This window comes from Cydia splendana, unplaced genomic scaffold (assembly GCF_910591565.1).
Source record: "Cydia splendana unplaced genomic scaffold, ilCydSple1.2 scaffold_49_ctg1, whole genome shotgun sequence".
Lineage (NCBI taxonomy): Eukaryota > Metazoa > Arthropoda > Insecta > Lepidoptera > Tortricidae > Cydia > Cydia splendana.
The window spans coordinates 760,633-775,455 of NW_026946892.1; the positions used below are offsets into that span (position 1 = coordinate 760,633).

General features: G+C 38.4%; 1 protein-coding gene and 1 long non-coding RNA gene across 2 annotated transcripts in view; both read right to left on the reverse strand.

Moving 5' to 3' along the window:
* Positions 1-14,823, reverse strand: part of LOC134805704 (uncharacterized) — a 364,302-nt gene that overhangs the window by 187,332 nt on the left and 162,147 nt on the right. The gene's annotated exons all lie outside the window — the stretch shown is intronic.
* LOC134805691 (uncharacterized) lies at positions 10,463-11,713 on the reverse strand. Its single transcript, XM_063778946.1, has one exon. It carries the CDS (start codon positions 11,711-11,713, stop codon positions 10,463-10,465), a length of 1,251 nt encoding a protein of 416 aa, XP_063635016.1.

Consider the following 14,823-nt stretch of genomic DNA (forward strand, 5'->3'; position numbering starts at 1 on the left):
TCATATGAACCACAAACTTTTATATCGAATATTTTATCAGAAAACAATAACTAAGGAAAGTTATGACTTTGACTACTACACATACATTATCTACTAATATACCATAAAAATACAAAACAAAATACTTACAGTACTTTTTTTCGGCGTAGCGAACTTATACAGCGGGAGAAACGTACAAAAACTACCATTTGTTGTCGATTTGAACTTGACAACTAAATTGTCAAAGAAATTTGTTTTGACACCTGTCATTTTTTTACTTTCCGATATCACCCACTTAATAGACTTTACGGCAATGACATTTTGCGGTCGTTGTATTTACTCAGCTCGCCAAAAAAAAATCATTTGCTATGTGGTACTTATAGATACACTACCTGCTTAAGGGTTAAGTATTGTAACCTTAGTCCGATAATGAAGCTTATTTTAAAGACTGAGCTCACGGCCCGTCTGGTGGTAAGCAGTCACCGTAGCCTATGGACGCCTGCAATTTCGAGCTGTTACATTCGGGTTGCCGATCGTTGGGACGTAGACCGTGACGTTCGAAAACGAAAAGTCGTATGTGACTGTAACTTCCTATTATGACATGACTATTTGCCATTCACCGTAGAATTTGACAGAGAGAGTTTGATGTATTAAACGTTACCGTATTTAGAGTTAATAAGGTCTACTGTCCTTAACATTTTGTATGAAATTACAAGCAAATATCAGCCGTCATGAATTAAGTATTGTAACCTTAGTCCGATAATGAAGCTTATTTTAAAGACTATGAACTCTAAGTACTAGAAATAAAGTAGATTTTACTAATATTGATCCGTGAGGGACAGAACATAAATATGTAATATGACGAAATTAAAAACATGTTTTAAGATTCCTAACAACGTACCAAACATAACCTACGTAATTTGGTCGTGTTATTTGTTACCCACCATAAACCATACTAATTCACTGTGGGGAATAAAAAAAAATGTGAGACTGTGACAATAATAACGCTTTCTCTGCTACTCCTACTGATAGATACATAAGACTATCTCGTTTGGTAATTTCCCTCCACCGCTCAGGACTGATCCAGTTAAATACTATATGTATTTTCCAATTATAATATCATAAATGAGATCACATTACCGGCAACCTGCAACTGGCGCATACGCTTTCTAAAATTAATTAAAAAATCGGAAAATAACAATGGAGTACGTCATTGAACTCGTTGTGAGGCTGTGGTTCAGTAACAAGGGGTTGGGGACGTTGGGGTACAATTATAAATGCGGAGATAGCGACGAAACAAATATTGAATTCATCTCAGCAACCAAGGAGCTAGTACCTGACATGGACATTTACAAGTGGGAGGCAGCCCGGACCGATCTCAAGAAGCTGATCAATGAACTGCTGGAGCAGAGGCCCATCCTTCAGTTACACTCGGGATACCATGCGGAAGGGCTTCTGCTAGAGGTGCTAAGAAAACACAACATTAGATCATTGCTCTCCGTGCCTCTTAAACAGAAAACTTTAATCTGGAAAGACGCGGGGATGTGGTTCGTGGAGGTGATTAACCCGAAAATCATAAAAAGAACGTATGTGTTTTTGGACTGTGAATAAGTGTATGTCTGTTTAGGGCCACCCCACATCTAGCGTCTTTCGAGCGTCGGCGTCTCGTCGGCGTCTACAACTCTATGGCCCTGCTCGACGCAACGTCGACGCAACTGCGCAGCGACGTCATTTTCCATAGCGCTGACCGACGCCGACGCCCGAAAGACGCCAGATGTGGGGTGGCCCTTATGTCTGAAATAAAGAATAAAGTTTAATAGTGATTGACTATTTATTTATTTATTTACTTACCAATTATTTAGGTATTTTATAATGTCCCGATGCAAGTATGGGGAGCGGTTTCCCAACTACATAAAGAAAACACAAAAGTAGATTTTTCAAAATTAGTTGTTAAGGGGCACCCTGGCGCCAATGACCTTCAATCTGAATCCCTTAGTTTTCTAATGTTTTGTAGCTTATCATAGTAATAGCAACGGTTTTAAGCAATATAGTATGCCATATTTATTTCAAAGATTTTCTTCGAGATATTTGACATCAAAATTGACCAATTTTAGGCCAAAAACTGGTTTTCTGGCCATAACTTTTGTGTTAATAAGTTTAAAATTAAAATCTCTGACCTGTTTTTAGAGACGACAAAAACGAACCCAAATGTGCAGATTTCGTACATGTAAGATCCTTCACAGCAATCGAATTACGAAAAAAGTGTTTTTTTAGACAATGTTTTAAAAAAACATAAAAAAATAAGTACTCACTTCTTTCAAAATCCGATAGACAAGAATGGAGATAAAAGATTGAAGAACCGATAGCCGTTTGTCTTATGATTCTATCTGTAGTGAAAAAGAAGGAGTAACGGTTCAAAACTTATCAAAAATCGATGAAAACCGCGGAGAGGGTGAGATTGTGTTAATTAGTAAAAGCTGATCACTCACTCTGAACAATAGTATGTAGAGGTATGAAAACCAAATGCAAAATGTGTCTATTAACTTTGTCGAATTATTACTATGTATGTTTAAAATTTGAGATATGGATATTCTGTTTTGAATCAGTGTCATTGCGTATCAGACCAAAACTTTTCCGCCAGAATGTGGCGCTACTTTGTATGCAGTAGTAAGTTAGTTCTAAAAAAAATCCGCTATCTAAAAGAATCATTATGAAACGTATGTATAGATGTCGCTATTAAGCTACTCATAGTTCGAGTAGTTCCTATTAAAAGACCCGCTATGGGGTGTATTAATGATCGTTGACAGTGAGCTAGCTCCATGTAGTTCCTAAAAGATCCTCTATCACCTATGAGGGCGAGATCTAAGTAGTTCTGTATGTATAGATGTTGCTACTAAGCTACTCAAAGTCCGAGTATTTTTTTTAAAAGCCCGCTATCGCTCATGTGCAGGGTGGGGCAGTAAAGTTGACCAGAATCATTGTAGGTATAATTATAGTAGGATGTCGGCCGCGATTTACGTATCTGACGTTTCACATCAAGATCAATGAGACGAGCGTCTGCAACGTACACGAGAACGCCATTCTGGCCACAGAGAAGCATATACATTTGTTGATGGCGAGTGACTCTTTATTGCGTCATCGGGGTTTCCTCCTGAGAGGAATGGGGGAATTCCCTGCGGGCTTGTGGGAGAATGATCAGAGAAAGCGGGGATTTCCCATCAATCAAAGACTTTGTGAGCAGAAAAAGGCGCGATATTCAATTACTGCACGTTTTCATTATTACTGTACCACCTGCCATCGTCGGTACCAGGCTGTTTAAAGTTTCTGTTGCCGTCTTTTGACTGGTTTTGTTACACCAGACTGCGGAGGCGTAGTATGAGTATGCTCCAGCTTGCTCCTGCCATTCGACAGTTTGACCACATACATGGTCATTTTTGCTTTTTGTATAATATTTCTCAGGTGAGGGTTCCAAGCTTCCAAGTCAACTAGGTACTTGACCTAGTCCGAGAACGGTATTATTTATTAATCAAGTCTTGGTTCTGTAAGCTTTTCGAGCTTTTTCTCTACACCATTTGAATATTGTGTTTAAATCTCCTTGCATTAGGTTGGATATCGTGTGGAGACAGGGACCTTTGATAAAGGCAAAAGGAAAAAAGAATAAGTTTTAAGTAGAAACGATATTAGACTAATAATGGTCTGAAGGATTTAGGCTGTTAGTAGTAGTCCTTTTTCCCTGCTTTTGGTATGAAGCGTACCTTGACCCGAGTCCATTTATCTGGTACAATTCTCCACGAGAAACTTGCTCGGAATAGTCGGAATATTATGGCCAGATGCAGATTGCTGTAAAAGCGCCTCCGATTCAATGGTTTACATTTTTATAATGTTCATTTAATTTTGTTTGGTCTAAAGATGTTTGTTGCTATATTCCAGTGCCCTGTGGATTCGAGGATTCCTATGGGCGCAAAGCTGTGTATTACTGGTTGAGTACGAACCGGGGAAGTGCGTGTCTCTGAGCAAGTCCAGAGTTTCCTCTTCCGTGTTCATAAATGTGTCATCTTGTATTTAACGGTTGCTCTCTTGGAGAGTATTCTATAAATTCTTGCTCCTTTATGAGTTTGGGCAATATCTTCACAGAACTACAGTGTAAAACTAAAAAGTAACAGTGAACCGACGCCTTTGATGTTTGCGTAAATGCAGATACTGCACAAGAACACAGTAGGGTTGTCACAGACTTTTACACAACTGCCCAATATACAAAGAACATTTCAAATAAGACCCGCTAGCCCTGTAAGTAGTACCCAGCTACTAACAATGGCGATGTATGCAACTCGGGTGCGCGCGAGGAGTGCCTCGCACCCCACACGATTGCCCTGTCTAGACGGAACCTTCTCCATAACTGTATCAATTAAAACAGACCAATTCCAAAACCTGTTCTGTTGTGACCTGTTCTGTTCTATATAACCTGTTCTGTTTTTGACCTTTTCTGTTGTAACCTGTTCTGTTGTGACCTATCCTGTTGTAACCTGTTCTGCTCTAACCTGTTTTATTTTATTTTATTTTATTTATTAGGAGAACAACAGAGTAAAATGTACATAAGATCCTATTAAAAACTAACTTACATACTAAACATGCATTTTCCTCCCCAGCAGTTCTCACCGAGAACTAAAAATCAGTTAAATTTAGTTTACAAAATATTATTAATAGATATTTTCTATTGGCACGAACCATTAGTAAAAAACAAACAATTTGTAGTATCTTATATCTTAAGGCTATACTTATTTATACCATTCACTAACAGTCTTCTTTGATTATTCCAAGGATTTGCGTTTTAAATTGAATTTTGCTAGTGTTGAAGATGTCGACCGAGACGAGACTTTTATTGTATGTGTCACAAATGCGACGCAGCGGCGCTCGTACACCAGCGTTGGTGGCGCACGTGGGCACGGCAAACAGGGCGGCGGAGCGCGCCCCGCTACGCGGCACCCGGAACCGCATGAGTTGTACCAGCTCGCTGCTGTTGTACTCATTTCTACATATATTGTAAAGTACCATAGCATCGGTCATTATTCGTCGCGTTGACAATGATGATACTTTGTAGTGCTTTAGCAAGTTTTTGTACGGCATCTTTTTTCCTGTAAGTTTCTTATGCATAATTCTCAGGAATTTCTTTTGTACCATTTCAATGGCATTAGCATATTTGGCATAAAGAGGATTCCATATAAATGACGCGTACTCTAAATGTGGTCTTACGAACGTTTTATAAAGCAATAGGTACGTAATTACGTATCCGCCTTTTTGAATACCTTAGCCGACCTAATGACAAAACCTAACATCTGATAAGCTTTACGTACTATTTTATCTATATGCCCGCTAAAATGTAGGTTTTCGTCAAATATTACTCCAAGATCCCTAGCTGTTTGTACTTTCATTATCTGTGTTTGACCTAATTTATAGTTAAAGTTTATGAGCCTCTTCTTGTTTTTTGTAAAAGTAATTTGCATACATTTATTAGTCGCCAATAGCAACTTATTGTGTTCGCAGTATTTATAAAATGTGTCTAAGTCTTTCTGGACCAATTTACTATCATTTTCATTTTTTATTAACCGACTTCAATTTCATAGAAGGAGGAGGTTCTGTATTCGGTTGTGGCTATGTTTTTTTTTATGTATGTTCACCGATTACTCCGAGACCCGTGGGCCGATTTGAGTAATTCTTTTTTTGTTCGAACGAAGGTACTTCCAAGGTGGTCCCACATTAATCTGGTGCTGTTCTGGTGATGGGATCCATGAGGAATTGAGGGAACTCCTCAATTTTAAAAAGGACATGTATGGTGATTTGGGTATTTTGTTAAGCAACTCAAGCATTTTCTCTCGAAAACCACCAATTTGATGAAGTTCACCTGATGATGATGATTGTTTTGATGATAATCATGACGATTTCTTAAAATGTAGCACGTTATTTTATTTACTCCGATTACTCCGAGACCCGTGGTCCGATTTGAGCAATTCTTTTTTTGTTTGAAGGGAACTGCCTCCAAGGGCGTCCCACATTAATCTGGTGCTCTTCTGATAATGGGATCCATGAAGAATTGAGGGAACTCCTCTATTTTTAAAGGCACATGTATGGTGATTTGGGTATTGTCTTAAGCAAATCAAGCATTTTCTCTTAAAACCACGAATTTGATGGAGTGAACCTGATGATGATGATTGTTGATGATAATGATGATGATTTTATAAATGTAGATTACTCCGGAACCCGTGGTCCGATTTGAGTAATTCTTTTTTCGTTTGAACGAAGTTACCTCCAAGATGTTCCCATAATATTGTTGGTTCTAATCTGATGACGGAATTCATAAGGAAATGAAGGAACTTCTCAATTTTTAAAGGCACGAGTATGGCGACATCGTTGTTTTCTATAGCAACTTAAGCATTTCCCCCCGAAAATCACCAATTTGATGAAGTACAACTGTAGCCCTACCACGAGTTTGACACTACTACATATTCGCTAACGTCTTCGTAACTTACTTAATTTCTATACATCTCGCTCGCACTAATAGGATGCCACTACAAGCGAGACGCATAGAAAGTAAGTTACGCACACACTAGCGAATATGTCAGTGTTAGACTTATGGTAAAGCTACTGAGGAGTCGGGAAATGGCAGTTGAAGGGTTGGTAGTCGAGGAGTACCGTGATCAGGGGTTGATTTGCTGTGAGGTTGAGTTATCGGGGGGTTGAGGGATTGGGTCAGTGGCGGGGCGGAGGATGGATTTTGTGTTTGTGTAGTGACAGGAATGATTTCGAATTTAGTGATACGCATTATTATGCTTTTTATTCATGCGTCACACGTCACTCATGCATAAGCTTTTAACAATGCCTTAAAACTAAAAATGGAAAAATAAAAACTTTTACAAAAAAAAAAAGAAAACCGACTTCAAAAAGGATAAAATAAAATATTATCCGTTTTTAAGTATATGCGTTACCAACTGATATGTTTGAAGTCGGTGCCAAGACAAATAGTAACAATACCGGTCAAAAATAATCAGCTTTATGTCTATAAATCACATTACAACTGTACTAATATTATAATGGTGAAAGTAATTCTGTCTGACTCTTTGTCAACTTTTCGGCCAAATAACTGCCATGTAAACTGGTGAAATTTGCCATGCAGGTAAAAAGTTAAAGCCCTGTACATGGTCCTTGAATTGTTTTATATGTTGAAATCAAGTTCTCTGGATAAGAGGCGGGAAATAACTCAGTCCCAAACCCACACCAGAGTACTATGGACAGTTTGAAAATTTGTGAAACTTGCTCTTTAAAAAACATGTCGGCAATCGCATTGGTTTTATACTAGTACCGACAAACATGGTACGGACTGCGCCAAGGTGGATTGACTGTGTGTTCTTAGGTATCTACAAAAAGTATGATCATTGCTGTCGTGTCGTGTAAGGTAATCCAACGCACATATAGCCACATTCTTATCGAATCGCCCTAAAATCATGGTATGCTTCAAATTTGTCTTGGCACCGACTTCAAACATATCAGTTGGTAACGCATATACTTAAAAACGGATAATATTTTATTTTATCCTTTTTGAAGTCGGTTTTCTTTTTTTTTGTAAAAGTTTTTATAACTTTATAAATTTTTAGGTCATCTGCAAATAATAAGAAACTACTATTCTCAAAGCAGTTTTTGATATCATTAATAAATATACTGTATAACAAAGGCCCTAAAATTGAGCCTTGAATTACTCCGGACGTCACATTGGCAAGGTTGGACCTAAAGCCATTAATAACTACGACTTGAGTTCTATTTGTCAAATAGGAGGCAAACCAACCCAACAGATTACCACGGATTCCGTTAAATGCTAGTTTTTTAAGAAGATATACATGGTCTACTTTATCGAACGCTTTACAAAAGTCGGTAAAGATAACATCTACTTGCTCTCTTTCATCCATAGACTTGAATATAAAGTCAGTATATTGTAATAAATTCGTAATCGTCGATCTATTTTTCATAAAACCATGTTGTTCAGGTAATATACTAGGCTGGATCAAAGGATATATGACATCATGAATCAACCCTTCAAAAACTTTAGGTATAATGGATTGTACTGAGACAGGTCTATAATTAGCTACCTGGCATTTTGGACCCGATTTATGTATAGGCGTCACTTGTGCTATTTTCCAGCGTTCAGGGAACGTTCCGAAATTAAGGCATTTATTAAAAATTATACAAAGCGGAGTAACTAATGCTGTGGCGGTATTTTTTATAAACCAAGGACTAATTTTATCTGGCCCCCGCTCCTTTATTAGTGTCTAAACTTTTAAGTTTTTTAAGTATGTGACCTCTGTTTAATTCAATATTTGTTATGTTTTTTGCTTCGTCTAACGAGGGTATACCATCTAATTCATTATAATCAATATTACCACGCGGTTCAAACACCGATTGAAAGAAACCTGCGAACATTTCGACTACACCATCTGGGGTGTTAGAGGACTTATCATTATAATACATCGTGGCAGGATAGCCTGAAGAGTTCTTTTTTAATGTTGAAATATATGACCAAAAAGCTTTAATATTACTTTTGATACTTAGTTCGGTATTATTAGTGTATGTGTTAAAACATTCAATTAATAATATTTTACTTCTTTTTCTAAGCAAAGAGAACTCAGCATAGTCTACCGCAGAATTATAATTTTCCAACGCCGCCATAGTTTCTTTTTCCTGTTTAGAGTATTTTTTAAAGCGGGAGAAAACCACTTCGGTGTATTTTTACTTATCATTTTTTTAATGGCACTAACTTATCTATAATATGATAAATAATTGTATAAAATTTATCTACTGCTGGCTCTGGTTGTAAATCTTTGAGCTCCATCTGCCAGTCAATTTTATTAATCATTTCTGAGATTTCACTATAGTCCGCCTTGCGAAAGTTATATATAGCTACGGGTTCTTGGGAATACAATTAGTTGGGACGAGATCTATACTGAATTCCACGGCGGGGTGATGTCTATCAATATTCGATAATTCGATTTCCGGATTTGAAATTAAACATTTTTTGTTACAAAATATTAAATCTAACGTTCGATTGTTAATATTCTTACTTTTATTAAACTGGTTTAAACGTAACATTTCGGTCGTGTTAATTAGTGCCGCTGCGCAGGGGTTTTGACCTACATTATCTGGTAAAAGTTCACCCACGCCTGACAAGGACCAGCTCAACTCAGGAAGATTGTAATCACCCGCCAAACATAATATCTCGTCGACTAAGGATGTGCTCAGTTCTTCTAATTTATTACAATAGGTTTGATACACTAGTATATTAGATTTGGGGGGGGGGGGGGAGATATAGACGCCATTGATTACCATTTTATAGCCCGAGTTACAAATTTCAACATAAATTTCTTCGATTAAGTTAGATTCCCAATCGGATCGGCGAGAGGCTGAAAAACTAGATCTTACCGCTATCAGAACTCCGCCGCCGCCCTTTTTCACCGTGCCCCGCAAGTCCCGGTCGCGCCGGAATACGTTATAGGTATTGCTATCAAACAATTCCGCGTCCCGAATATCGTTCCTTAGCCACGTCTCTGTCAGCACTATAACATCATAATTACACTGTAATAAGTTCAAACGAATATCTAGTATTTTACTTTTAATACCACCGCAATTTTGATAGTAAAATCTTAAATTATTATTAAACGCGCCTGTAACATATGTCGAATATAATATTATGTTGGAAACTCTTTATATATATGTATGATTTATTTATATATAGTACTAAGCGGTGAAAAAAAAATATTAGCTTTAATGTTATATAATTCACTTTACATGCGCAATTTTCCAAGTTAAAATATCTAGATTCAATATTATAGCCCATTAGAATATAGTAATACAAAATTAGTAAATGTAAACCAATATAGATAAGAATAAGAATAAGAATAAGAATAATTTATTAAGAAAACCTTATTGCTAATGTTACATTATGCGTGAACTTTTACATTTTACGTACATTGTTACGTGCGCCTGAACTAGGAATATAATCCTGTATCTCAGGCAAAGAGATAATATACTAATTTAAAGATCAATAAACAATAAAACAAATTAAAATCATGAACATAGAGACATGAATAGGTATTGAATTATCTTACACTTAGTAACCAAGTATTGCTGTGTCAGTGTCTATAATATCTATAATGTAGGTCGATCGTGTTTATTTCATTATTACATTGTTATTAGTTTACATTAAAAATAGTTACGAGGCAAGAAATGCATTTTGATAGGATTACGGTCAGTAGGGCAAATTAAACATAAGGTAAATAAAGCACTTATTAATGACAATTTTATACAAACATTAAATACTTAAGTATGAAAAACATTATCGATCTATACGTTGATAACAAATGGTAGGTAATAACTACAAACCAACTAGTTAGGTATACTTAGACAAACAATTAACAGATAATCTTTTAATAGCATGTATTTTTTAGCCCTCCCCATAATCAATCGAGTTTATGTACCGTCGTTCGGCCATTTTCCTGACGGGACAGTCAGGGTCCCCAGTTATATGACCATTGGGTTTTTTGAAGAGACTGCATGATGCGCATTTGGGATATTCTGCTTTAAATAGGCAATCCTTGTCCGAGTGCCCTAGATTACTGCAATGTCCACAGGTGGGCTCTGATTGCTTGCATGTTTTGGCAGCATGGCCGTAAAAATGGCACTTGAAACACTTTGTAACAGTTGTGAAGTCTCTGACAGGACACGATGACCAGTTGATGAAAGCTCGGTTTTGAGATATGAGAGCGCGTCGTATATAGGCTGGAACTTCTATCACGTAGTTACAGGACTCTGCATCTTTCTTACCCGACTTATGGCTTAATTTGATAGACGCTAAGAAATTTTCCCGAGTTAGTTCTGGAAACTTGTCGGCTATATTCTGTTCATATAAACAATTGTAGACCTCTTGATCCCGTAGAGCCGATGGTACACCTACTATTACAACTCTGGGCCTGCGCTTGAAGGGTTCATCGATGGTGAGATTCAGGGATGTGTTTTTAAATGTCAATTTCAATTTTTCTATGTCGTCCTTAGTATCAGTGCTGATGATAACACCGCCATTTTTAACTTTACGCAGCGCTCTTACGTGCAGTTTCATTTCTTCAGGATTAATAATTTTTTGTACTAGGTTTTTCGTTTCCTCGCTTGACTTCGACTGATCTTTAGGATAAATTGCGACTGAGCTCAAATTATTAGGACGAATTTCGTTTTTGTTACTAGTTTTCACCATATCGGCAAAAGAAAGTGCGTGTGTAGCCGGTCTGTTAGTGTTATCGATACTGTCCTTGAGGGCTCGGAAACTGTCTGATAGGTCTTGTTTTTCTTGAAGCGTCTGAAGAGTGCAGTGGTTAACGAGTGCCTTTGCTTTAAGGCCTTGATAAAGAACTGCCAAGTTTGCGGAACCGTGGGAAACCTTTCGGCAAAGATTGTGGATCCTGAGTTTTTGGTCGGAGTTCAATTTGCCTTCCGTCGATATGCTGCAGATTTCACTAAGAGATTTATCTATGGTGCTCATCCAATTCTGAATCTCTGATGTTGGTACCGGGTCAAGACTGGTCTGGTCTCTTGCGCTCGTTGGTTGTGCATTTTCATTTCCGGTATTCGGTGGCACTGGTGTTGATGGCGGGGAACGCTGAATTTTGGAACTTCTGCCAAACGGGCTGTTATTAGCACTCATAATGAATAAAGTTGTTTAAACACTGACGTCATATCTACTTACACTACACAAGCAAAGAACGTCGCATGACACAGTTTGTCAATATCGAGGTCAATGCATATTGCACACGTTTTTAATTTGTATATTATTTAATTATAATTTCAACACGTCTGATCGCATCGATTGCCGAATGGAAGATCATCAGATAAGCAGCTTGCATAACAACGTAATTATCAACACAATAGAATGTGTTTGAAAACTTCATAGTGTCTCTAAGTCAGCCTCCCTACGGACTCGAATAACGGGTGATGATTCATTCTTTCTAACTAGAATTGCTCCGTTTTTAATCCAAGCCCACTTGTAGTTTTTTGTACTAGCCATTTTACGCGTTTTTGAATAAAGGATCTTATTTTTCAATGTCAAGTGTTCGTTGATGTATACAGGTCGCGAGTTGTTCACTTGATCTTCTGACGGGGACGCGCCGCTGGTGGAGGGCGGAGACGAGCCGCAGCCGCAGGCCTGAAGGATCTGGCCCGCCGTAACACCGCGTCTCGCTCGAGCCGCTGCGATGACGTCATCCCTTAGCCGACGAGAACTCAGCTCCACTATAATATTTTTTGGGCGATCTGTTTTGAAGTTATGTGCAATTCTATGCACAGCCCGTATGGAGTCGGTGGTAATAGGGACATTCAAAACTTTGCCTAGAGTGAGTGTCATGTGCACTAAGTTTTCTGAGGGCTTGAGTTGCAGGTTTTGGATTTCAATATTGCACTGACGAGATCGTTGCTCCTGCTCATCAGAGTTATTTTGAAGGTCATCCAGCTTGGCCCTGAGCTGCGCATTTTCTGCTTTAACCGCAGCTATTTCCGTTTGCACACTTGCTGCCTGATTTTGAAGTTCCACGTATTTACCTTCGAGTTCTTGAAATTTTACAGACCACTTTTGAATGGAGGACGACAATTCGTCTAGTCTAGTATTGACACTGTCCTTAAGTTGGGTCATTTCTTGAGATAAATTTTCAAACTGGCTGTTCATGTTGTTTAGGAGCGCTGTCGTATCAATGCTTACGATGGATGGTAAAAGATCCGAATTGTCGTTACTCGTTGAGAATTACCGGCGATTTTGGTGTAATTGCGGAAGGCGTTTTTTTGGGCAGTTTGCATTTCGGACACTTCCATTTTTTTACGTTCATCGGTAACATTTTTTTAAATTCAGTATCAGTGAGCCCGACACATCAATAGTGAAATTTGTCTTGACATGTTGTGCATTTGATTGATTCAGTGGATGATAGCTCTAAATCACATTTATTGCAATTCATCTTGGCAAAAATATATATTTATGATGGTCCCGATACAAATATATTAGACAAGCTAATATGCACGTTATAGTCTTGACGTAAGGTTCACGATCCAACGTAGGCCGCACTTCACGCGCCTACTTGCTGTTTATCTCGACTTGAGCATGGTATAATAATATACTCCGCCTGGTACTCCATTCCGAGATTCGCGTATGACCTAACTGACACGCGCCTACGTCATCATGCTGTTTACAGGTTCTCAAACTTTGAAATGTGGGAGAATTTTAACCAACGGTGAAAATTATTTTAACGGCATTAATTTTAAGTTATTCATGTAGAAACATAGTAAAATAAAACAAATCTAATGTATTAAATTAAACTTTATTTATCTATACAAGACAAACGTTTGAAAAACTAATTCACAGTTACACATTAATTACCAAGCTTACGGCGTGAAAAGTTTGGAAAACACTGCGACTGCTGACACTGAGCGAGAAGGAAATAACAATTAACACGCGTTCGACAAGGATGACGGTCAGGGCATGAAGTTATCTAGATCCGAATTGTCAAATGTGCACAGCGCTATCCTGTGTTGCCAGTAGTATAAACAGAATTACCCGAAAGTCTGAAATTTCTTTCGTGAATCGGAAGATATTGCTAACGAGTAATTAAAAATGACGTGTTATTGTAAAATTTAAGCTAAAATACATATAAATGAAAATTATAAAATTATAAAGAAATATTTTAACTTATTAACCATAGGTATAATGTACCCATGTAACATGTTATGTTGAAATAAAGTGGCAATGTTATTGTGACGTAGGCCCGTGTCACTCTGGGAATGGAAGACCATGTTTTATTAGACCATGGACTTGAGCACTCTCGCGCACGAACGGTCCTAAGCACCGCGCAATATCCGCTACTTAAGTACCTTCTGGTTCGAATACGGTCACTGCAGTTAACTTTAACTTAAACCGTCGGTATCCGAGAATCTCGTTTGGGATAATTGACGATATTGTGATTTAAATAGACACTATTTCTTGATAAATTTACACTGAGCCTAAAACACTTTACTATTGATCGCTTTTTACTTGCTTTCCTGATGGTATCACTTGTAATATTTCGTAAACTTAATATTTTAAACAGCCGATTCACACAGCGCGTCAACACCGCGCGACCGCCATATTCTTTTTTTTTTCTGTTCTGTTATGATCCGTTCTGTTGTGACCTGTTCTGTTGCCGCGCGCACCCGAGTTGCATACATCGCCATTGTTAGTAGCTCGGTACTACTTACAGGGCTAGCGGGTCTTATTTGACATGTTCTTTGTCTTATGGGCAGTTGTGTAAAAGTCTGTGACAACCCTACTGTGTTCTTGTGCGGTGTCTGCATTTCCGCAAACATAAAAGGCGTCGGTTCACTGTTACTTTTTCATTGTGGTTCTGTGAAGATATTGCCCAACCTCATAAAGGAGCAAGAACGTACATAAAAGCCCTGCTACACGGCAGCCGACAAGCCCCCAAACCGCGTGGCCTTGGTCTGTCCCGGACCGTGTAGACAGTTGTTACCAACAAAATTTCGTTTGACCTCCGGACGCCCTTGGCATGCGAGCGCGCGCCAGCGACCGCGGTCTGAGCGGTCGGTCCGGAACCGTGTAGCCGCCCGACGCCGACCGCACTAGGCCATTTCGCTTGAAGGACGCGCCGTGTTCGCTCGTGTGGTGGCATTTCTAATAATTTATCAAATACTTTCCTCTTCATTCTCAGAAAGTTATGTATGTCCCCGTAGCGTAGTCCAGCGAATTCATTAAGTTGAAATGACTCAACAAATGCCGTT

Coding starts and splice junctions, on each gene's coding strand:
- LOC134805691 (XM_063778946.1), bottom strand. CDS start 11,713: ATGAGTGCTAATAACAGCCCGTTTGGCAGAAGTTCCAAAATTCAGCGT.